The sequence below is a fragment of the Mobula birostris genome, chromosome 3 (assembly GCF_030028105.1).
Source record: "Mobula birostris isolate sMobBir1 chromosome 3, sMobBir1.hap1, whole genome shotgun sequence".
Lineage (NCBI taxonomy): Eukaryota > Metazoa > Chordata > Chondrichthyes > Myliobatiformes > Myliobatidae > Mobula > Mobula birostris.
Genome location: NC_092372.1, coordinates 164,932,222 through 164,958,187, shown reverse-complemented (window position 1 = coordinate 164,958,187; position 25,966 = coordinate 164,932,222). Strand labels below are relative to the sequence as shown.

Sequence of the window (25,966 nt, the reverse complement as noted above, 5' to 3'; positions counted from 1 at the left end):
TCCTGAAGTTCCTGTTTTAATTTAGGTGTAGTAACATTTCCGTTCCACTTTGGTGATTGTCAACAATTTGAAAATGAATGTAGAAGCAACTAGCCTGAGGATCACGTGACATTACAGTTACCACCTGAATAAAATGAAATTTTATGGTTCATAATTTGGCAGAGATTTGCTTGAGACACATGTAACAAACTTGTGTTGTTTTAATTTATGGTTATGTCCAAGGTTTCACTTTGTGGGAACATAACTGTGCCTTCTTCAACCCCATGGAATCCCATCCACTTTGTAAGTCGTATTGTCGGATTTGATAAGTTTAATTTCCCCTTTTCCCCAACACAGCTGTCATGAGTACAATATATTCCAGCGTTTGAGGATAAAATATTGAAAAGGATGAGAAAAGATTTGATTGGACTTGTTTAAATTCTGCTAACAGAAATGTGTGAACTATATATAAGCTGTCACTGGTATACCATCAACTGTTTAAAAGTGCTTTTCCACAGTCTCAACTATAAGCTTTCTAGTATTGATTATACATTATTCAAGGAGAGATTTTTAATTAACTAATATATATGACACATCAATTCTTAAGAGTAGTTTTTCTTTATGTTGGTGAACATAACTGGTTAGGCCACACTTGGAGTACTGTGTCCATTTCTGGTCACTTCACTATAGGAAGGATGTGGAAGCATTGGAAAGGGTACAGAGGAGATTTACCAGGATGCTGCCTGGTTTAGAAAGTATGCATTATGATCAGAGATTAAGGGAGCTAGGGCTTTACTCTCTGAAGAGAAGGAGGATGAGAGGAGACATGATAGAGGTGTACAAGATAATAAGAGGAATAGATAGAGTGGACAGCCAATGCCTCTCCCCCAGGGCACCACTGCTCAATACAAGAGGACATGGCTTTAAGGTAAGGGGTGGGAAGTTCAAGGGGGATATTAGAGGAAAGTTTTTTACTCAGAGTGGTTGGTGCATGGAATGCACTGCCTGATTCAGTGGTGGAGGCAAATACACTAGTGAAATTTAAGAGACTACTAGACAGGTATATGGAGGAATTTAAGGTGGGGGGTTATATGGGAGGCAGGGTTTGAGGGTCGGCACAACATTGTGGGCCGAAGGGCCTGTACTGTGCTGTACTGTTCTATGTTCGATGTTCTAACTGCTGAATTGCTCACTCACAATGAATTACATTCCCGAGCATTTACAGAATTTTGAAGAGCAATTTAAAATAAGCACTGGTATTAGTATTAACATAACCTATTGCAATGTTAATGTCAGTGATGATGTCAAATAGTTTTTAATGCCCAGCTTATAGATAGTTATTAAGACGTTGGAAGGACCTAGGGTGGCGCAGTGGCATAGCAGGGGAGCTTGATAAATAGCGATTAGTGTAATGCTTTACAGTGCTAGCGAGTGGAAGATCAGGGTTCAATTCCCAACAGAGTCTGTAAAGAGCTTGCATGTTCTCCCCATGACTGCACTGTTTCCCCCGGGTGCTCGGGTTTCCTCCCTTATTCCAAGCATGTATGGGTTAGGGTTAGAATCAGAATCAGAATCAGCTCGAATATCACTGGCATATGTCGTGCAGTTTGTTCTGTGGCAGCAGTACAATGCAAAACATGATAACAAAAACTATAAATTACAATAACTTATAGAAAGGAAATTAAATTAAATGAGTAGTGCAAAAAGGGAGGAAAAAATACTGAAGTAGTGAACATGGGTTCATTGTCCATTCAGCAATCTAATGGCAGAGGGGAATAGGCTGTTCCTGAATCGTAGAGGGTATCTTCAGGTTCCTGTACCTCCTCCTCGATGGTAACAATGAGAAAGAGCATGTCCTAGGTGATGGGGCTCCTTAATGATGGATGCTACCTTTTACAGGCATTGCCTTTTGAAGGTGCCCAGGCTAGTGCTCCCCAGACTGGAATTTACAACTTTCTGCAGTTTTTTCTGATCCTGTCAGTGACCACTCCAAACCAGTTGGTGATGCAACACAGTTACAATGCTCTGCAGTTCATAAAACTTGCAACACACACAAAATGCTGGAGGAACTCAGCAGGCCAGGCAACATCTATGGAAATGAGCAGACAGTCGACGTTTCGGGACAAGACCACCGGTGAAGGGCCTTGGCTTGAAACAATGACTATTTACTCTTTTCCATAGATGCTGCCTGGCCTGCTAAGAATCTCCAGCATTTTGTGTGTGTTGCTTCTAATTCCAGCATCTGCAGATTTTCTGGTCTTTGTAGAAATTTGAAAGTGTCTTTGGCGACATACCAATTCTCCTTAGACTCCAAATGAAATGCATCCAGTGTCAAGCGTTCTTTGTGTTGGGCCCAGGACAGATCTTCAGAGACGATGACACCCAGCAACTTGACACTGCTCACCCTTTCCACTTTTGATCCCTCAATGAGGGCTGGTCTGTGTTCCCTCAACTTCCCCTTTCTGAAGTCCACAATCAATTCCTTGGTCTTACTGACACTGAGTGCAAGGTTTTGCTGAAACACCACTCAACCAGCTGATCTATCTCGCTCCTGTATGCCTCCTCCTCATCATCTGAAATTCTGCCAACAATATCTGTGTCGTTGGCACAATTGTGGGTGTAGCGAGAAAAGAGCAATGGGCTAAGCACGCATCCTCGAGGTATGCCAATGTTAATTATCAGCGAGGAGAAGTTATTTCCAATCTGTATAGACTATGGTCTTCTGGTGAGGAAGTTAATTATCCATTTGTACAGGAAGGTACAGAACCCAGGTTTTGAAGTTTGTTGATTACAATTGAGGGTTTGATTGTGTTGAATGCTGATCTGTAGTTAATAAATAGCAGCCTCACATAGGTATTGCTATTGTCCAGGTAATCCAAGACCGAGTGGAGAGCCAGTGAGAATACATCCATTGTACTCTTAGTGTGGTGATAGGCAAATTGCAGTGGGTCTATGTCCTTGCTTGGGCAGGAATTGATTCTAGATATGACCAACCTCTTAAGGTACTTCATCACAGTAAATGTGAGTGCCACTGAGTGATGGTACCTGAGGCAGCTCACCCTGCTCTTGGGTGCTGGTATGATTGTCAGCTTTTGAAGCAGTTGGGAACTTCCAACTGCAGCATTGAGAGACTGAGGAAGTCCTTGAACACTCCCGCCAGTTGGTTGGCACAGGTACACCATCAGGGCCTGACACTTTGCGAGAAGTTATTAAGTTGTGAGGATGCTATGTTGGTGCTAGAAGTGGCTGCCTCCAGCACATCCTTGGATTATGCTGGTGTTTGACAGAAAGATTCATTTCATTTTATGTTTCGATGTATGATGTGTGTGACAAATAAAGCTACTCTTTAATCTCTAGCCTGTAGTCATACACAACATAGAAGATAGAACAGTACAGAACAATACAGGCCCTTCAGCACACAATATTGTATCAACCTTTTAACCTGTTCGAAGATCAATCTAAACCTTCTCTCCCACATAGCTCTTGATTTTACTTTCATCCGTGTACTTATAAGACCATAAGGTCAATAAGATACAGGAGCAGAATTAGGCTATTTGACGTATTGAAATTGCTCAACCATTTCACCACAGCTGATCCAATTTTTCTCTCAGCCCCAATCTCCTGCCTTCTCCCCGTATCCCTTCATACCCTACCAATCAAGAATCTATAAACTTCTGCTTTAAATATATCCAAAGATGGCCTCCACAGCTACCTCTGGCAACGAAGCCCACCAATTCACTACTCTCTGGCTAAAAAATTCCTCCTCATCTCCAATCTAACAGGATGTCATATGAGGCTCTTTATATTTCATTTCTTCTACTATGACAATATACTTCCCAACATTGTATTCATCTGCCACTTCTCTGCCCTTTCTCCTAATCTGTCCTTCTGTAGCCTCTTTACTTCCTCAAAACTACCTGCGTCCCCACATATCTTCATACTGTCTGAAAACTTTGCAACAAAGCCAACAATTCCATCATCCAAATCACTGACATATAACATAAAAAGAATCAATCCCAACACAGATTCCCGTGGAAAACCACTAGTCACCGGCAGCCAAACAGAATAGACTCCCTTTATTCCCACACTTTGCCTCCTGCCAAGCAGTCATTGTTTTATCCTTGCTAGATTTTTTTCCCTGTAATACCATGGGCTTGTAGCCTGTTAGGCAGCCTCATGTGTGGCACCTTGTCAAAGCCCTTCTGAAAATCGAAGTAGACAACATCAACTGATTCTCCTTTGTCTATCCTGTTTGTTATTTCTTTAAAAATCCAACAAATTTGTCAGGCAAGATTTTCTCTTGCAAAACCATGCTGACTATGGCCTATTTTAACATGTGCCTCCAGGTACCCTGAGACTTCATCCTTAATAATCGACTCCAACTTCTTCTCAACCACTGACGTCAGACTAAGTGGCCTAGAATTTTCTCTCTTCTGCCTCTCTTCCTTCTTGAAGGGTGGAGTGACATTTGCAATATTTCATGCTTCCAGAACCATTCCAGAATCCAGTGATTCTTGAAAAATCATGACTAATGCCCTCAACGATCTCTTTAGTCACCTCTTTCAGAACCCTGGGGTGTACACCATCCAGTCCAGGTTACTTATCTGCCTTCAGACCTTTCAGTTTCCCAAGAAACTTCAGTCTAGTTATGGTAATTTCACACACTTCATGATCCCTGGCACCTGGAACTTCCACCATACTGCTAGTGTCTTCCACAGTGAAGACTGATGCAAAATACTTATTCAGTTCATCCGCCATTTCATTGTCCCCTACTTCTCCAGCATCGTTTACCAGTAGTCCAATATCATCTCTCACTTCTTTCTTTACATTCTACGTATCTAAAGAAACTACTGGCACCCTCTTTAATATTATTGGCTAGCTTACTTTTGTACTCCATCTTAAGTTGCTTTCTGTCGGTATGTAAAAGCTTCCTAATTCTCTAACATCCCACTAATTTTTGCTCTATTATATGCCCTCTTTTTAGCTTTTATATTAGCTTTGACTTCTCTTGTTAAACATGGTTGTGTCATCTTTTCTTTGGAATACTTCTTCCCCTGTGCCTTCTGAATTGCTTCCAGAAATTCCAGCCACTGCTGCTCTGCCATCATCCCTGCCAGTGTTCTTTTCTAGTCAATTCTGGCCAACTCCTCTCTCATGCCTCTGTAATGCCCTTTACTCAACTGTAATACTAATACATCTGACTTTAGCTTCTCCTGCCCAAATTTCAGGGTGAATTTGATCATATTATGATTGCTTGTTCCTAAGGTTTCTTTTACCTTAAGCTCCCTAATCAATTCTGGTTCATTACACACACCCAATCCAGTATAGCTGATCCCCTAGTGGGCTCAACCATGAACTGCTCTAAAAAGCCATCTTGTTGGCACATTAGAAATTCCCCCTCCTGGAACCCAGCACCAACCTGATTTTAGATAGATAGATAGATGGACAGATACTATATTGAACCCAGAGGAAATTACAGTGTCACAGTAGCATCACAAGTGCACAGATATACAAGCATACAAATATTAGAAGAGAAGTAAGAAAGAATAAAAATTAAGTTCCTCAAACCATCTAACAGGAGGGGTCATCACTTCCCGGCTATAGGTTGACTCATTATAGAGTCGAATGGCTGAGGATAAGAATGACCTCATATAGCACTCTTTGGAGCCGTGCAGTTGTCTTAAGTCTACTACTGAAAGTTCCCTTCTGTTCATCCAAGGTGGCATGCAGAGGGTGAGAAACATTGTCCAGAATTGCCAGGATTTTCTGTAGGGCCCTTTGTTCTACTACAGCCTCCAGTTTGACTCCCATAACAGAGCCAACCTTTCTAATCAGTTTATTGAGCCTGTTGGCATCACCTGTGTTGATGCTATTGCCCCAGCACACACCACATATAAGATTATACTGCTGACAACAGACTGGTAGAACGCATGAAGGAGAAGCCTGAATATTTCAAAGGACCTCAGTCTCCTCAGGAAGTAGAGGCAACTCTGGCCCTTCTTGTACACAGTCTCTGTGTTGGTGCTCCACTCAAGCCTGTCATCCAGGTGCACTCCCAAGTACTTGTAGATCCTCAACACATCCACGTCCTCACCATCAATAGTAACAGGGAGCGGTGGAGGCTTAGTCTTCCTAAGACCATCACCACCTCCTTTGTCTTACTGATGTTGAGCTGCAGATGATTCAGCTTGCACCATTTGACAAATTCTCCACCAGGGCCCTGTAATCATCCTCCCGTCCTCCCTTTGTAACCCGACTATTGCTGAGTCATCAGAGCATCTCTGCAGATGACATGACTCAGTGTTGTATCTAAAGTCTGATGTATACAGGGTAAATGGGAAAGGAGCCAATACAGTCCCCCGTGGGGCCCCAGTGCTGCTTATAGCCATGTCTGACACACAGCCCTGAAGTCACACAAACTGTGGACTGCCAGTCAGGTAGTCCATTGTCCAGGATACAATGAAAGTCCCAACCTGCATTGAACAGAGCTTTCCCCCCAGCAATGAGGGCTGTATGGTATTGAAGGCACTTGAGAAATCAAAAAACATGATCCCCACAGTGTTGCCCTGTCTATCCAAATGGGAGTCAGCTCTGTTCAGCAGGTAGATGACAGCATCGTTGATTACGATGTGCTCTTGGTAGGCAAACAGCAGGGTATCAAGGGCTGATCTGATCAGGGATTGGAGGTGAGCCAGGAACAGCTTCTCTAGGGTCTTCATGATGAGTGAGGTCAAGGCCACTAGATGGTAGTCATTCAAGACTTCCGGTTGACCCTTCTTGGGTACTGGGACCACACAGTTGGGACCCTTTCCAGGCTGAGGCTCAGACTGAAAATATGCTGGAGAACTCCACACAGCTGCTCATCACACTCCTTCAATACCATGAAGTACACAGCATCCGGGCCTAATGCTTTGCTGTGTCTGAGTTTCCCCAGTCCTTCTCACCTGCTCAGCAGTGAAGGTGAGTCCATGATGACGAGGAGTTGGTGGATGGTAGGTGCACAGGAAGGAGGGGTTGTAGACAGTGTAAACTGTGTTGTTCATCCACGTGTTGAACTGGAGGGGGGAGGAGGGGGGAGGGAAGGTTCTGAGGGAGCATTGGGTGCCTCGGCACCTAGGCTGATGTGCTGAGGGGGGTGCAAACAAAACGACAATTGTTAAACCTACTGAAGGATTGGTTTAACTCAAACACGAGGAATTCTGCAGATGCAGAAAATAAGGGTCTCGGCCCGAAACGTCGACTGTACCTCTTCCTAGAGATGGTGCCTGGCCTGCTGCGTTCACCAGCAACTTTGATGTGTGTTGGTTGTATTGGTTTAACTCATTAGCCCATTCACGGCTGCATTCTGAGGCTCCACAGCTAGCCTGATCGAAATCAGTGATCTTCTTCATGCCTCTTCACACCCCCGTGAGTTACTCTGCCCAAGCTTGTTCTCCAGCTCTCTCTGATGGTCCTCTCAGGCCACCTTGATTTCCCAATTACCTGCATATTGGTCCACCATGACTATTGTATGCCCTTTGGGCATGCATTTTCTATCTCCCATTGTAATTTGTAGGCCACATCCTTACTACTGTTTGTGGGTCTGTGTACAACTCCCATCTGGGTCTTTTTGTCCTTGTAGTTCCTTAGCTCTACCACCTTCTTACACCTTCCGATCACCTCTTTCTAATAATTTGACACAATTTATTACCATCAGAGCAATGCCGCCCTTTGCCTTCCAGCCTGTCCTTTCAATACAATATGTATCCTGGGACATTAAGCTCCCAGCTATAATCTTCTTTCAGCCATGATTCAGTGCTGCCCACAACATCATACCTACCAATCTGCAACTGTGCTGCAAGTTCATCTACCTTATTCAGTATACTGCAAGCATTCAAATGTAACACCTTCGAGAGTCTCTTAAATGTCCCTAACGTATCTGCTTCTACCAACACCCCAGCAAAGTGTTCCATGCACCCACTATTTTCTGTGTATAAAATCTACCTCTGACACCCCCTTATACTTTTCTCCAATTACCTTAAAGTTGTGTCCTCTTGTATGACCATTGCCTCCTCGGAAAATGGCAGTGACAGTCCACTCAGTCTACGCCTCTTTAAGTCACCTCTCATTCCCCTTCACTCCAAACAGAAAAACCCTAGCACACCCAATCTTTCCATATAAGACATCCTCTCTAATCCAGGAACATCTCCTCTGGACCCTCTCTATCTGTTGAAGTGAGTCTGGGTCTGGATAATATTGGTGCCCTTCCCCTGGGAAAAATCTGAATTTTTCAGAATGAGCAATAATTCAATCAATTAGTTCCAAGGATGATGAGTTTATTGTATGTGTGGAGTTTGACAGGACTCGGTCTGACTTCTCTAAGAGTATGGAAGAATGAAAGGAGATCTCATTGAATTTTAAAATTCTTACAGGGACACAAAGAGCGTATTTCCCCTAGCTGAGCAGTTTCCTGCCATGGGCCACTGTCACCGAAAATAAGTAGGCAACTTAGTAATCATGTGAGGATGAATGTATTCATACTCAGGCTGTTGAACCTTTGGAATTCTTGACCACAGAGGGATCAATATTTGAGTCAGAAAAACAGCAGGAATTAAACATTCTACCCTTTGAACTTGCTCTACCATTCAGTGTGTTCACAGTTCAACTTTTATAGAGATATGGTATGGAACAGGCCCTACCCTGCACCTCCCAGCAGTCCCCGACTTTAACCCTAGTCTAATCACAGGACAATGAGAATTAACCTACTAACTGGTGCATCTTTGGTCTGTGGGAGGAAACCAGAGCACCTGGAGAAAACCAACACATTCCATGGGGAGAATGTATGGCCTCCCTTTCAGATAACGTCGGAATTGACCACCGAACTTCAACGCCCCAAGCTGTAATAAAATCGTGCTAACTGCAACACTACCATGGAACCCATCTATCCCAATGAAATATTCCTCTTCTAACTCATACACCTTAATGACTTTTGTATCCAGAAATGCTTTGAAAGTATTCAGGGATCTGGCTTCAAGAGTCCTCTGGGCCAGAAAATTCCCTAGGATAACCACCCTCAGGTGAAGAAATTTCCCCTTATCTGAAGCCCATATGCCTTTCTAAAATCCAACACTCATCCAAGTTAAATTCCATCTGGCATTCCTTGGCCCAACTTTCCAGTTCATTCAGATCTTCCGGTAATCTAAGACAATTTCCCTCACTGTTCACCATACCACTAATTTTATTGTCCACTAGATATTAAGGGACTAATATCCTGGCAGAAAAGTTTAATAGAGCTGTTAGGGAGGGTTTAAACTAATTTGGCAGGGGGATGGGAACTGGAATGATAGAGCAGAGGAAGGGGATAACAGAAATAAATCTAAGATAGTGAGCAGTAAAGATGTCAGGAAAGACAGGCAGGTGATGGGGCAAATGTGTAGCCATTGGGATGAGTTGAAGTGCAATAAAGTTGCAGTGAAATCAAAGCAAAAAGTATCAAATACTGGTCTTAAGGTGTTGTACTTAAATGCATGCAGCATAAGGAATAAGGTGGATGATCTTGTTGTACAGCTACAGATTGGCAGGTATAATATTGTGGCCATCACTGAGACCTGGCTAAAGGATGCATGTCTCTGGGAGCTGAACGTCCAAGGATACACGGTGTATCGGAAGGATAGGAAGGTAGGCAGAGGGGGAGGTGTGGCTTTATTGGTAAGAAATGATATTAAATCATTAGAATGGGGTGATATAGGATCGGAAGGTGCAGAATCTTTATGGGTTGAGCTAAGGAATAGCAGGGGTAAAAAGACCCTGATGGCAGTTACTTATAGGCCTCCAAACAGCTGCAGGGATGTGGACTACAAATTACAACTGGAAATAGAAAAGGCTTTTCAGAAGGGCAGTGTTATGATAATTGTGGGGGATTTTAACATGCGAGTAGATTGGAAAAATCAGGTCAGCACTGGATCTCAAGAGAGAGAATTTGTAGAATGTCTGCGAGATGGCTTTTTAGAACAGCTTGTTGTTGAGCCCACTAGGGGATCGGCTGTACTGGATTGGGTATTGTGTAATGAACCAGAGGTGATTAGAGAGATTGAGATGAAGGAACCCTTAGGAGGCAGTGATCATAACATGATTGAGTTCACTGTGAAATTAGAAAAAGAGAAGCCAAAATCTGATGTGTCGGTGTTTCAGTGGAGTGAGGGAGGAACTGGCCAAAGTTGACTGGAAAGGGACACTGGCAGGAAAGACGGCAGAGCAGCAGTGACTGGAGTTTATGCGAAAAATGAGGAAGGTGCAAGACAGGTATATTCCAAAAAAGAAGAAATTTTCGAGTGGAAAAAGGATGCAACAGTGGTTGACAAGAGAAGTCAAAGCCAAAGTTAAAGCAAAGGAGAGGGCATACAAGGAAGCAAAAATTCGTGGGAAGACTGAGGATTGGGAAGTTTTTAAAACCTTACAAAAGGAAACCAAGAAGGTCATTAAGAGAGAAAAGATTAACTATGAAAGGAAACTAGCAAATAATATCAAAGAGGATACTAAAAGCTTTTTCAAGTATATAAAGAGTAAAAGACAGGTGAGAGTAGATATAGGACCGATAGAAAATTATACTGGAGAAATCGTAATGGGAGATGAGGAGATGGCAGAGGAACTGAACAAGTATTTTGCATCAGTCTTCACTGAGGAAGACAGCAGGATACCGGACACTCAAGGGTGGCAGGGAAGAGAAGTGTGCGCAGTCACAATTACGACAGAGAAAGTACTCAGGAAGCTGAATAGGCTAAAGGTCGATAAATCTCCTGGACCAGACAGAATGCACCCTCGTGTTCTGAAGGAAGAAGCTGTGGAGATTGCGGAGGCATTAGCGATGATCTTTCAAAAGTCGATAGATTCTGGTATGGTTCCGGAAGACTGGATGATTGCAAATGTCACTTCGCTATTTAAGAAGGGGGCAAGGAAGCAAAAAGGAAATTATAGACCTGTTAGCTCGACGTCGGTGGTTGGGAAGTTGTTGGAGTCGATTGTCAAGGATGAGGTTACAGAGTACCTGGAGGCATATGACAAGATAGGCAGAACTCAGCATGGATTCCTTAAAGGAAAATCCTGCCTGACAAACATATTACAATTTTTTGAGGAAATTACCAGTAGGCTAGACAAGGGAGATGCAGTGGATGTTGTATATTTGGATTTTCAGAAGGCGTTTGACAAGGTGCCACACATGAGGCTACTTAACAAGATAAGAGCCCATGGAATTACAGGAAAGTTACATACGTGGATAGAGCGTTAGCTGATTGGCAGGAAACAGAGAGTGGGAATAAAGGGATCCTATTCTGGTTGGCTGCCGGTTACCAGTGGTGTTCCACAGGGATCAGTGTTGGGGCCGTTTCTTTTTACATTGTACATCAACGATCTGGATTATGGAATAGATGGCTTTGTGGCTAAGTTTGCTGACGATACGAAGATAGGTGGAGGGGCCGGTAGTGCTGAGGAAACGGAGAGTCTGCAGAGAGACTTGGATAGATTGGAAGAATGGGCAGAGAAGTGGCAAATGAAGTACAATGTTGGAAAGTGTATGGTTATGCACTTTGGCAGAAAAAATAAACGGGCAGACTATTATTTAAATGGGGAAAGAATTCAAAGTTCTGAGATGCAACGGGACTTCGGAGTCCTCGTACAGGATTCCCTTAAAGTTAACCTCCAGGTTGAGTCAGTAGTGAAGAAGGCGAATGCAATGTTGGCATTCATCTCTAGAGGAATAGAGTATGGGAGCAGGGATGTGACGTTGAGGCTCTATAAGGCGCTGGTGAGACCTCACTTGGAGTACTGTGGGCGGTTTTGGTCTCCTTATTTAAGAAAGGATGTGCTGATGTTGGAGAGGGTACAGAGAAGATTCACGAGAATGATTCCGGGAATGAGAGGTTTAACATATGAGGAATGTTTGTCCGCTCTTGGACTGTATTCCTTGGAGTTTAGAAGAATGAGGGGAGACCTCATAGAAACATTTCGAATGTTAAAAGGCATGGACAGAGTGGATGTGGCAAAGTTGTTTCCCATGATGGGGGAGTCTAGTACGAGAGGGCATGACTTCAGGATTGAAGGGGGCCCTTTCAGAACAGAAATGCGAAGAAATTTTTTTAGTCAGAGGGTGGTGAATCTATGGAATTTGTTGCCACGGGCAGCAGTGGAGGCCAAGTCATTGGGCGTATTTAAGGCAGAGATTGATAGGTATCTGAGTAGCCAGGGCATCAAAGGTTATGGTGAGAAGGCGGGGGAGTGGGACTAAATAGGATAAAATGGATCAGCTCATGATAAAATGGCGGAGCGGACTCGATGGGCCGAATGGCCTACTTCTACTCCTTTGTCTTATGGTCTTATGGTCTTATGGAACTGATGTATTTGAGAACAGGACAGGAGAATGCCTCAGCTGTGAACCTGATGAATTGTGCAGCAGTTTGTACGTTCTCCCCATGACCATGAGGGTTTTCTCCAGGTGCTCCAGTTTATTCCCACCATCCAAAGACATAGATTAATTGGTCAATGTAAATTGTCCCGTGAGAAGTTAGGTTTAGATCAGGGGTTGCTAGGCAACATGGCTTGAATGGCTGGAAGGGCCTATTCTGCGCTGTATCTCAATAAATAAATAAAATTTACCTTGGTTTTGTAGAACTCCTTTACTTCTGGTTTAATTGAATCAAAATCGCCACTGATGAAGTTGGGCAGAAATCTAAACAAAAGAACAGATGCCAAACAGTTAACTTCCACACAAAAAAGAACATTTTTGCATAGTAGGGGATTAAGGGTTATGGGGAAAAGACAGGTAGGTGGAGATGAGTCCATGGTCAGATCAGCCATGATCTTATTGAATGCTGGAGCAGGCTTGACAGGCCGAATGGCCTACTCCTGCTCTTATTCTTATATTCTAATGTTCTTATGTAACACAGTAATCCACAGTTCATCATGTGTTCGTCTGCATCATTCAAGAAGCCCAAACTCCAACTCATCTTTTAAACAAATTACGTAAATTTTCTTCACACATTAAAAATGAAAATGTGCAATCAAAATATTCTATGACATTTATGAAGAAATAAAACTTCCACCCTTTTTTTCTTCTGATGTAGACTGGAGTGAGCAATTGGAATTTTAAATGGAAAATAATGTGTCTATTAACATTAGTGCAAAACAGGGAAGTGCTTCTTTACTAAGAGCGACATGGTAAATTTTCAGAAATATAAGCTACTAACACTTGTCCAATTTAAAAGAGTTGTTGAAAAGGATGCGTCACCATCAGAAGTTCAATACATATGGTTCATTTCAATAAGAACCCATCGTTTTACCTTACTACATGTGAGTAATGAATGCACACAAAATTTTTCAAGAGAACTTTGGCACAAATAGAACACATGCCAAACTGATCACGATAAAATATTACTTCTCCCCAAAGACCTTTCAGAAAACAGTGTTTATTACCATCAATTCTCAAAAGTGAGTAAGAACAAGGGTGTCCTCTAAATAACAACTCTGACAAAATATTCCAAAAATGATGGTTAAGATTATGGTTAATGCTTGAAGAAGAAAGACAAAACTTATATTTACACAATGCCTTTCACATTCTTTTAAGGATATTCCAAGAGAAGTCAATGAATTACACTGAAACTGTAGTTTCTTTTGAAAAACACTGTAATAACATTTAGGCATCGCAACAAAGATTGTATTTATTACTCTTCCTAATTATGTGGTTAGCACATTGCAGAGGACAGAAAGCAGTGAGGCACAGCGCAGGTCTGAATCCAAATATAGCCAGACCAGACGAGAAGGCAAAACACCTGTCAAAATGCATATTGAACTTTGGACGGGCAAAGTTCAATATGGATTTTGACTTCCTGCATCAGCACTGCTCCAGAACCGTTGCCCCTTTTGTTCTGATGCCACCCCCTCCAACTTACTTTTTGACATTGATCTCTAAGATTTAGAGGCAGCGATGATGACGGACCCAGATGTTTCTTTGCAAGTCACGATAATATATGACATAGAGGGGAAGCTGCAAATAGGGTGATGTTTCATGTACCTGCTGCCCTTGTTCAACTTGATTGAGAAGCTCATAGATTTGGGAGGTGTTGTTGAGTAGTCCAGGCAAGTGCATAAGGTAAAACAGGAAGAGCAAACAATTTGGTGCTTTGAACCTGGTCTCATGACTTAGACACTTGTTTGAGTGTTTCACTGTTTGTTTGTAAATGAAAAGTTAGCATGCTTACTTGTAATCAGTGTCTTCTGTCCCACTTACCAAATCCATGAATCTATCTCCACGTAACAGGCTGCTAAACATTGGTATTGCAGGAAAGATACTAACATGGACAGAAGATTGGCTCACTGGCAGAAGGCAAAGAGTGGGAATAAAGGGAGCCTTTTCTGATTGGCTGCTGGTGACTAGCGATGTTCTGCAGGGATCAGTGTTGGCTCTGCTACTTTTCATGTTATATGTTACTGATGGGATGATGGAATTGATAGCATTGTGGTGAAATTTGTGGGTGATACAAAGATAGGTGGAGGTGTAGGAGTCTGAAGGAAGACTTGGACAGATTAGAAGAATGGACAAAGTAGTGCCAGATGGAATATTGTGTGGGGAAGTGTATGGTCATGTACTTTAGTTGAAAGAATAAAGGTGGAAACTATTTTCTAAGCAGGAAGTAAATTCAGAAATTGGAAGTGCAAAGTCACATGGGAGTCCTGGTGCAGGATTTCCTGAAGGTTAACTTGCAAGTTGAGTCAGTAATAAGGAAGGCAAATGCAATGTTAGCATTCATTTTGTGAGAACTGGAAGGTAAAAGCAAGGATGCAATATTGAGGCTTTAGAAGGCATTGGTCAGTTCACATTTGGAATAAATTGATCAGATTTGGTCCCCATAGCTCAAAATGGATGTGCTGGCATGAAGGGGGCCCAGAGGAGGCTTACAAGAATATTCCTGGGAATAAAAAGGTTCTGGGCTCATACTCACTGTAGTTTAGAAGAATGACGGGAGGTCTCATTGAAACCTACTGAATTTTGAAAGGTTGAGATAAAGTGGATATAGAGAGGATGCTTCCAATAGTGGGGAGTCAAAGAGCAGAGGGCACAGCCTCAGAATAGAAAATGTCTCTTTAGAACAGAGATATGGAGGAATCTCTGTAGCCAGAGGGTGCTATATCTGTGGAATTCATTGCCACGGTCAGCTATGGAGGCCAAGTTATTGGGTATATGTACACCAGAGGTTGACACATTTATGGGGAGAAGACAGGAAAATGAGGATGAGAGGGAAAATAAATCATCCATGATCAACTGGCAGGGCGGACCCTATGGGCTGAATAATTCTACTCCTATGTCATAGTTTTAGCCACTCACTTCATCAATATTTATAATGTTATCTGTATTTTCAGCTGTACTGCTATGTTTTGATACAAAAGGCAGCGGAAAGGAAATTATAGAGAAGAGACAACCTGCAGAAGCTGGAAATCCAAACAACACACACAAAATGCTGGAGGAACTCAGCAGGCCAGGCAGCATCTACAGAAAAAAAGTATAGTCGACTTTTCAGGCTGAAACCCTCCAGCAGGACTGCAATTTTGTATGTCTTTTGCAGGACTGAAAATTATAGGAATTAAAGGGAATTATAGACTGGTTAGCCTGACCTCAGTGGCTGGGAAGATGTTGAAGTCAAATGTTAAGGATGAGGTTATGGAGTTCTTGGTAACACAGGACAAGATAGGACAAAGTCAGTGTGGTTACCTGAAGAGAAGAGCTTGCCTGATGAACCAGTTGGAATTCTTTGAGGAGATTACAAGTAGGATAGATAAAGGGAATGCAGTGGATGTTGTATATCTGGACTAACAGAAGGCCTTTGACAAGGTGCCACACATGAGACTGCTTACCAAGTTAACAGCCCATGGTATTATGGGAACGTTAGCAACATGATTAGAGCATTCGCTGACTGATAGGAGGCAGCAAATGGGAATAAAAGGATCCTTTTCTGGTTGGCTGCCAGTGACTAGTGGTGTTCCGCAGGGGTCAGTGTTGAGAACTCTTGTTTTTATGCTGTATATCAATGTTTTTAGACTATGAAATAGATGGCTTTGTTGCCAAGTTTGCAGATGATACGAAGATGGGTGGAGGGGCAGGTAGTGTTGAGGAAACAGGTAGGCTACAAAAAGACTTAGACAGATTCGGAGCATGGGCAAAAAACTGGCAAATGAAATACAATGTTGGAAAATGTATGGTCATGCACTTTGTTAGAAGAAATAAAAGTGCAGACTATTTTCTAAATGGGGAGAAAATCCAAGAAACTGAGTTACAAAGGGACTTGGGAGCCCTTGTGCAGAACATCCTAAAAGTTAACTTGCAGGTTGAGTTGGTGATGAGGAAGGCAAATGCAATGTTAAGATTTATTTCAAGAGGTCTAGAATACAGGAGCAGGCATGTGATGCTGAGGCTTTATAAGGTACTGGTGAGGCCTCACCTTGAGTATTGTGAACAGTTTTGGGTCCCCTAAGAAAAGATGTGCTGGTGTTGAAGACGGTTCAGAGGAGGTTCACAAGGTTGATTCCAGGAATGAAAGGTTTATCATACAAGGAACGGTTGGTAGCCCTGGGTCTGTACTTGCTGGAATTTGGAAGGATAAGGGGGGATCTCATTGAAACCTTTCAAATGTTGAAAAGCCTAGAAAGTATAGATGTGGAAAGAATGTTTCCCATGATGGGAGAGCCTAGGACAAGAGGGCACAACCTCAGGATAGAGGGGTATCCATTTAAAACAGAGATGTGGAGAAATTTCTTTAGCCAGAGGGTGGTGAATTTTCAGAATTTGTTACCACAGGCAGCTGTGGAAGCCAGGTTGTTGAGTGTATTTAAAGCAGTGCTTGATAAGTTCTTCATTGGACACTACATCAAAGATTACAGGGAGAAGGCCGGGAAATGGGGCTGAGGTGGGAAAAGAAAAGATCAGCTCTGATGGAATGGTGGAGCAGACTCAGTGGGCCAAATGGCCTAATTCTGCTCCGATGGCTTATGGTCTTAAAACATAGCAATATGGCTGCCATTTGTGCAGGCCCTCAAATCATAAAAATAAAATAATCCATTACATTCAGGAATTTGGTTATGTTGAGAAGCAGATTTACAGACTTTCCCAGTGAACCTACTAAGCTTGAAGGGAGCCCAGGAAATGGACCACCAGTAAGTGGGAAGGGAGTTTCAGAGAGTCAAAAAAGTAGCAACCATTACTAGGTAAATCAGATGCCAAACCATCTGGATTTCCATTATGATGAGTTAAGAGTTTACCAGGGTATTACTGTAGCCTTTTATATTTAATCCTTCCCTCTCACATAGTGCTGCCAGCAGGTAGCAGTGTCCTCAGCTGCCAAGGCTTCAACCACTAACATTCTCACTTGAAAACACTATTTATCCAACTAACTTGACAGGAATGATTAACTCCAGGTATATACGCACACATGAAGAATATATCAGGTGCTGGGACCTATTTTTCATTGTGGAGAAAGTTGATCATTTCTGTTCCTTATACATGTGGAAGTCTTTACAGAGTTTCTGCTTGCCTGTCATCCTCAACTTATCATCAACACTGAGGACCTTCAGGTTACAACTAAAATCTGGGACAAAAGTCTTTTCACTTATCTTCAATCAAGATTTCAAATTGATACCTACACTTCCCAGGCACAGCATTCAAATTAAAGCAAACCATATCTCTTTCTCTTCCCACCACCCACATTCTACATCAGGATCTTTCAATCCACACCAACTATTCCAGTGCCAAGCTCCCTGTATGCTTCAAAAACATTAAAATATTTCCTGCTCCCTACTCCAGATTAATTGCTGCTCCCTTCTGCTGGCATCCATTGCACAAAAAAGTTATTGATTTAGTAGTTCCTAATGCTTACTTCTCAATTAATTTATCATTTCAAAGATGCATTACTTGAATTAATAGTGCCTGCTTCTTAATTAAATCTGAACCCACCTACAAACTTGTTTATTCATGACTCCATTCTATTTATTATCATGGCACAAATGGATGGGAAAATGCAGGGAGTGTGTCTCATTCTTTGTTAATGCATGGGAACCACTTTTCTATGCATCTATCATTCAACAATACTCATGGCATAAAAGGTTGCAAATAGTTGAAAGATGTTGTAATATAAATGTTCAAAATGGTGCAAGATTCTCCTAAAGTGGATTGAGGAAAGACTAGTTCAGTTGATCAATGAATCTGTAACCAAATGCATGCATTTAACATCACTAAAACAACCAAGGGAGAGACTGGGATATATTGCTGTACAACAGATTATAACTTAAGGACCAGAATCAGGTATAACAGCCTCCATAATAGCTTTCAAAATATTGAGTAATTGTTAGAAAAATGAAAATTTTACTGCAAACATAGTGAAATGAAACTTTGTGTATTGTCTTTAGATATTGTGACAAAAGATCAAGTTATCAGAAGATTGATGCTAATGAGAGAGATAAGTGAGACAATTGAGCAGCATTCGGAAATGTTAATGAGAGACGAAAGAGATTAACGAAAAGAGACACAGTTCCGAGTATTGTCAGACCGGTTGCTTTGAACCTGAACTGTTTGAAGTTTGATGGACAGGCGATACCCCAGCAGGGGGATAAAAGGAACAGGTTCGCTAAGGCAGGACAGACACCACGAGATCACGAGATAACGAGACCCTGGAAGTGCAGTGTGCCCCCATAAGTTGGTGGGAGTTTTGGAGGTCTGGTCATGGGACCGACCATAGACGCACAGGGTGAAAAGGTACGATCGGCGGGATCCTAGTGTGTGTGTCCGCCCTTGCCTGGGTGCCGGGTTCACCGTGGAAGGACGATTGTATCTGGAACGGAGGGGTCACAGTCGGTGACCTCAGAAGACAGTAAAAGGGCTCGCCCGAAAGCTAACTGCGAGGAACATCAAAGGTCTGTTTTGAATCAGGAAATTTGCATATTCGCTCTCTCTCTCTCTCCAATGGCACAACAGCGATTACTGCGAACTGTACTAAGCTGAACTGAACTCTGCGTCACTTGAGACTGATCATTTTACCCCTAGACTGCGATAGAGCTTGATTGATTCCTATTATCCTAGTTCTGTGTACATGTGTGTTTTACCATTGCTAACCTATTGCATTTATATCCTTACTATTAGAGTACTGTGTTACTTATTTCTTTAATAAAACTTTCTTAGTTCCAGTAATCCAGACTCCAACTAAGTGTTCCATTTCTGCTGGTTTGGCAACCCAGTTACGGGGTACGTAACAATATGTTGTTTTCAAGCTAAGCTCCATGAAGTTATTAATACATTTTAAAACCAACATATTTACTAATTTCTTTATTAGCTTACAATTAGTCCTTGTACGACTGTTAACTCATTACAGTCTACTGCTCTGCTGGTTTACAAAACCCATTTCCTTTCTAATTTGGAACCTATTCTCCCATTCTTGCTCCACTTCCTGCTCTAGTATTTTATTGCAGGAACAGCTAGTTACTTGTGTGTGGAGTCGATAAACTCTGCTATAATGTGTTTCGTTAATAATCTTTGAATGGTGAGTGCTTGTTTTAGTTTGCGGTACTTAAGGATGCAATCAAATGATATATCACTGAAAATGAAGGATTAAAACAGCACCAACATTAGCAGCTACAGTAATGAACCAAATTAAGCAAACCGAACTGCTTGGGTGCTTTTAGAAGACAGGGAATTAATCTTATTTTCTCCATTTCTGACTGCAACTGAATAGTTAGAACAAACAACTATGACCAAAAGAGCCCACATAACTTGGAGCAGGAATAGGCCATTAAGACCTTCAATACTCTCTGAGCATTTAGTGATCTACGCTGGCCTGAAATCTTCTTCTGTGCCATTTATCCATACCCTTCTCTTCCTTAATATATCAAATATAAGACCAAATGATATTGGGAGCAGAATTAGGCCATTTGGCCCACTGAAACTGCTCTGGCACTTCATTATGGCAAATCCACTTCCCTCTCAACCCAATTCTCATGCTTTCTCCCTGTGACCTTTCATGCCCTGACCAAACAAGAAGCTGTCAACCTCCCCCTTAAATACACCCAGTGACCTGGTCTTTCGCAATGAATTCCACAGACTCACCACCATCTGGCTGAAGAAATGCCTTCTCACCTTTGTTCCAAGAGGATGTCCTTCTATCCAGAGACTGTGATCTCTGGTCCTAGACCCACCTCTGTTATGCCTCTGTAATTCCCTTTACTCCTCTGTAATACTGATACATCAGACTTTAGCTTCTCCCTCCCAAATTGTAGGGTGAATTCTATCATATTATGATCACTGTTTCCTAAGAGTTCCCTTACCTTAAACTCCCTATTCAAATTCAGTTCATTATACAGCACACAATCCAGAAAAGCTGATCTCCTAGTGGACTCAACCAGAACTTGCCCTAAAAAGCCATTTTGTAGGCATTCTACAGGTTTTCTCTCTTGGGATCCAGCACCAACCTGATTTTCCCAATCTACCTGCATACTCAAATCACCCATGACTATCATAACATTGTCTTTTTGACATGTGTTTGACATTATAATCTGTAGCGCATATCCTGGCCACTGTTTGGAGGCCTGTATACAACACCCATGAGTATCTTTTTACCCTTGTAGTTTCTTAACTCTACCCACAAAGATTCTACAACTAACGATCCTATATCACCTTTTTCTAAGGATTTCATTTCATTTTTTACCCACAGAGCCATTCCTCCTCCTCTGCCTATCAACCCGAGTTTTCAATACAATGTGCACCCCCAGAGGTTAAGCTCTCAATAATAATCTTCCTATAGACACGGTTCAGTAATGCCCACAATGTCATACCTGTGAATCTTTAACAAGGTTATCTACTGTATTCCGTATACAGCATGCTTTCAAATATAACACCTTCAGTCCTGTATCCGTCATCCTTTCCGATTTTGTCCCACCTTTACAATACAACTCATCCCACTAACTGCAATTTTGCCCTATCATCTACCTGTCCTTCCTGACAGCTTATCTGCTTGTAAACCAACAGCCCTATCACTCTGGTTCCCAGACCCCTGGGAATTTAGTTTAAACTCTCCACAACAGCTCTAGAAAACCTACTGCAAGGATATTGGCCCTCCTCGGTTTCAGATCTAACCCATCCACTTGCAGTTTAAATGATTCAGCTTACACCACTCTCTGGGGCAGAGAACTCCAGAGATTGAGCACCGTCTGTGAGAAGAAATTTCTCTGTATCGCTGCTCTAAATAACTGGCCTCTTATCCTGTTGTTCAAGACTCTCTTACCCATGAAAACATCTCAACATCTATGCTACACACATCAAAGTTGCTGGTGAACGCAGCAGGCCAGGCAGCATCTCTAGGAAGAGGTACAGTCGACGTTTCGGGCCGAGACCCTTCGTCAGGACTAACTGAAAGAAGAGATAGTAAGGGATTTGAAAGTGGGAGGGGGAGGGGGAGATCCGAAATGATAGGATTAGACAGGAGGGGGAGGGATGGAGCCAAGAGCTGGACAGGTGATTGGCAAAAGGGATAGGAGAGGATCATGGGACAGGAGGCCTAGGAAGAAAGAAAAGGGGGAGGGGGGGGAAAAGCCCAGAGGATGGGCAAGGGGTATAGTGACAGGGCCAGAGGGAGAAAAAGAAAGGAAAATAAATAAGTAACGGATGGGGTATGAGGGGGAGGTGGGGCATTAGCGGAAGTTTGAGGTCAATGTTCATGCCATCAGGTTGGAGGCTACCCAGACGGAATATAAGGTGTTGTCGTCCAACCTGAGTGTGGCTTCATCTTTGCAGTAGAGGAGGCCGTGGATAGACATATCAGAATGGGAATGGGACGTGGAATTAAAATGGACATATCAGAATGAGAATGGGCCTGAAATGTCGACTGTACCTCTTCCTAGAGAGGGTCTCAGCCCGAAACGTTGACTGTACCTCTTCCTAGAGATACTGCCTGGCCTGCTGCATTCACCAGCAACTTTGATGTGTTGCTTGAAATTCCAGCATCTGCCGATTTCCTCGTGTCAACATCTATGCTGCACAGCCTCTTTTACATCCTATTTGTTGGAATATGGTGGCTACTAATTCTCCTAAATCCAAGGGATACAGGCCCCATACTCTGAGCATCACTCAGACAAAATGCTGTTTGACTCCTTAACTCTTTGTTGGACCTGCCTGCTAGCCTTATGTGAGTCACACACCAGAACTAGATCTGTCTTTAGTTCACCCATTTGCAGTTCATCTACATGTAGACGATAAACTGCCATTTGATTACTCACACTTAAGTGCATGACTCTACTTTACGTTCTATCTGCCAGTCTTTACTCGCTCATTCAAACTATCTAAATCCTGTTGTATAATCACAGCAACTTTATCCAATCTGCCTGTTTTTGGATCTTTGACAAATTTGGAAACCATATACACTGTTCCTTTTTGTAAGTCATTAATGTAACTAGTGGACAACTGCGGGCAAGTACTGATCCCTATGGTACTTCACAAATTACCTCCTTACAGTCTAAAAAGGATCCATTTATTTCAACGCCCTACTTTCAATAAGAAAGGCAATTTACAATCCATTCTAATACACTTCCTCCAGTATCAGGTGCTATTGCTATTAATTGATGTGACACTTTGACGAATGTCTCTTGGAAATCTAATCACACAATGTAAAAAACATCCTCTATCAACTACATTGGAAAACTGGCTTATTATTGTCACATGTACTGAGATACAGTTAAAAAAAACTTTGTTTTCTAACAGTGCACTGAGGTAGTACAAGGAAAAAGTACTAATAGGATCCACATCAAAGTGTCACAGTTACAGAGAAAGTGCAGTGCGGGCAGACAACAAGGTGCAAGGCCATGTTGAGTTAGGTTGTGAGGTCAAGGAGGAGATCAAATTATGAGATACACAAATAGCCAATCTTGGAGAAGCATCACTATCTTGGAGAGCTGTATTTCCCAAGGACATTCAGAAGATAGGGAAGCATGATACCATTAATTGGTTTAATTCAACTAAATAAGTTAAAATCATGGTTCTCTTAAATGGGAGCTGAGATAAGCCAACAAGAATATGTTTGAGGGGTTAATGAGACAAAGAGAGTTAAGAGATAGAACTATAGAAATGTCTATCACAGAGAAAGGCCATTTCAGCCCACCTGGTCAATGCAGACCATTATGTCTAACTGTGCTCTTCCCATTTGCCTATATTAGGTCCACATCTTGCTCTGTCTTTCCTACCCAATTACCTGTCCAAATGCCATTAAAATATTGTAAAAGTCTCTGCCTCCACAACTTCCTCTGGCAGCCCATTCCAAAAATTCACCATTCTCTGTGTGAAAATCTTAGTAGTCAGGATCTTGAAGCTCTGCTCTTGCTCCTGGTTTTTATGATCTGATGTTACCTATCTCCAGAATTGTACAAAGTTTTTGCTTCACTGAGTTTGCTGTAGTGATTTTTATCATTGAGATGGTGCATGAGTCTGCAATGCCTCATGGGGAGGTACAGTGGCACCGTGAGTAGAGCATCTGCAGACACCCAGACTTGATCCTGACCTTGCATGCTCGCTGTGTTGAGATTGCATATTCTCTCTGAGACTGCGTGGGTTTCTCCTTGGTGCTTTAGTTTCCTCCTGTATCCGAAAGATCTGAAAGTTGGAAGAGTAATTTGCCACTTAATTGCCCCTGGAGTGCAGTTGAGCGGTAGAGTCTGAGGGAGTGACAAGTATAGGAGGTAGATAACAAAAAGTTATTGACATCAGATTGGGTTAGATGGGTGATTGATAGTTGACACAGACTCTGTGGTCCGAAAGGCCTGTTTCTATGCTCTATGCCGCAATGTCAATGTCCATCTTCTTTAAATTTCTCCCCATCACCTGAAAACTCTGCCTTTGAGTTCTATACGCCGTGACCCGGGGAAAATTACAAGGACAAGAGAGTTTCAGATGACACCAGGTTTATGGTGAGTATAGCAAAGGGAAAAGGCACTAATATATCAGAACTGTCAAACGTAGAAGGCAATAAAGGCACAGATGAGGGTTTTAGTAACAGATGAGCAGAAATGGAGTTGGAGTCATAGGAGGAAAGATATCTTCGAGAAGACACAGACATGGGGCACCATACTTAACTCAGCATCAAATACAACACTGTAACCTAGGTGTAGGATAAAGTCGGGACGTGCCCTGGATTCACTCCAATTTGCCTGTGATCACAACAGGTGGGAGTCCTTGATGATGGATGCTGCTTTCTTCTGGCAGTGCACCAACATTACACATCCACTTGATGCACTCCTCCTCCTCCTAATCGTTCTATGCCAAACTACCTATTCTGTAATCTCACTGCCTTCTAAACTGCTAGATCTGAATATCAGAGATAGTATCCACCCGTAAAGCCATGCTCAGTTGTCTTCTCATTACCTGGATTTACTGGCTATAACACTTGTTTCCTGTCATTTGACACTCTGTTTAATCAGTACTGTGTATTGCACAGAAAACAACGACAAGCTTCTGAACAGCACGTTCCCATGTTGCATTCACTGTCACTTGCTTTCACTGGCCACCAAGTGCTGCACTTGTGGTTGTCATTTCTGAAACATCAAAATATATTCAATGAATATTTTTTCAAACCTTTACTAAAATCCACGGGAATTCAAAAGTCATTATTCATTGGATAAACCCAGAAGTACTTATTTTTTTCTGCTCCAAGTAATACCTAGCACCAACTGTTTGCTTGTACAGCCCTTACCATTGAACCAGACCAGCACTGACCCCCACTCCCTTCACTCTCTGGTTTCCCAACCACACTCTATTTCAACAAAGCTCTGCACTGCTTTACACAATAAACTGGTTCTGTGAATTTTGAAGTGCTGCTTGTACCTGCAATGTGCTTGCTCGAATTGGGAAGCTCATTGAAAGAGTGACAACTACTTTGAAAAGCCTGTTGGTGCAGTTCAGTGTGAGAGACAGTGAAGGGAATACCCTAATCCAGGCTAAATGGAAAGATTAACAAGAAGCTGGAGGGTAATGGTGAAGGGGAGAGTGTCGGGGCATGGCATAGAAACAGGTCTGAAATGTTAAGGGAATTGACATGGGCAAACTGGGTCATCTTTTTGTTTACTCTATAATATAACATTAAGTGACCTTTGCATTCCTCCTAACTTTTGTTTTGTTTTGACATATTATCAATGGTAAGGACATGGATGTGGTGAGGGCCTACAAGTACCTGGGGGTGCACCTGGATGACAGACTTGAGTGGAGCACCAACACAAAGGCTGTGTACAAGGAGAGCCAGAGTCGCCTCTACTTCCTGAGGAGACTGAGGTCATTTGGAGTATGCACGCCTCTCCTTCACATGTTCTACCAGTCTGTTGTTGTCAGTACAATCCTCTATGTGGTGGTGGGCTGGGGCAATGGGTGATACCAACAGGCTTAATAAACTGGTTAGAAAGGATGGTTTTGTTATAGGAGTCAAACTGGACACACAGGAGGCTGTCGTAGAACAAAGGACCCCACGGAAAATCATGACAATTCTGGACAATGTTTCTCACCCTCTCCATGCCACCTTAGTTGAACAGAGAAGCACTTTTAGTGATAGACTAAAATAACTACGCTGATCTGAAGAGCGCTATATGAGGTCATTCTTACCCTCAGCCATTAGGCTCTCTAATGAGTCAACCTATAGCCAGGTAAGTGGTTATAATTTACTTATAACTTATTCTAACCCCTCCTGTTAGACTGCTTGAGGTAACTTATTTTTTATTCTTTCTTCTCTTCTAATATTTGTAAATTTGTATATCTGGGCACTTGTAATGCTACTGTGACACTGTAATTTCCTTTGGGATCAATAATGTAACCATCTATCTATCTATCTATCTAATTCTCTATGACCCCCATTCTCACTACTGCTGCATTTATTCTAACTAATAATTCATAGCAAGTTTAGTTAGACAATGATCAAATTTTGAATATATTTTGTTTGGTTTTCATTTTAAA

At 42.2% G+C, this 25,966-nt stretch overlaps 1 protein-coding gene across 7 annotated transcripts in view; it reads right to left on the bottom strand.

Moving 5' to 3' along the window:
• Nucleotides 1–25,966, bottom strand: part of tpk1 (thiamin pyrophosphokinase 1) — a 382,918-nt gene that overhangs the window by 209,075 nt on the left and 147,877 nt on the right. For 6 of the 7 annotated variants that reach the window (XM_072253602.1, XM_072253601.1, XM_072253605.1 and 3 more), the window contains one exon: nucleotides 12,607–12,679. In XM_072253602.1, coding sequence (XP_072109703.1) covers nucleotides 12,607–12,679 — 73 coding nt within the window. Of the gene's footprint in view, nucleotides 1–6,923; nucleotides 7,038–12,606; nucleotides 12,680–25,966 lie in introns of those variants that run through there. The other variant, XM_072253606.1, reaches the window with a different exon arrangement.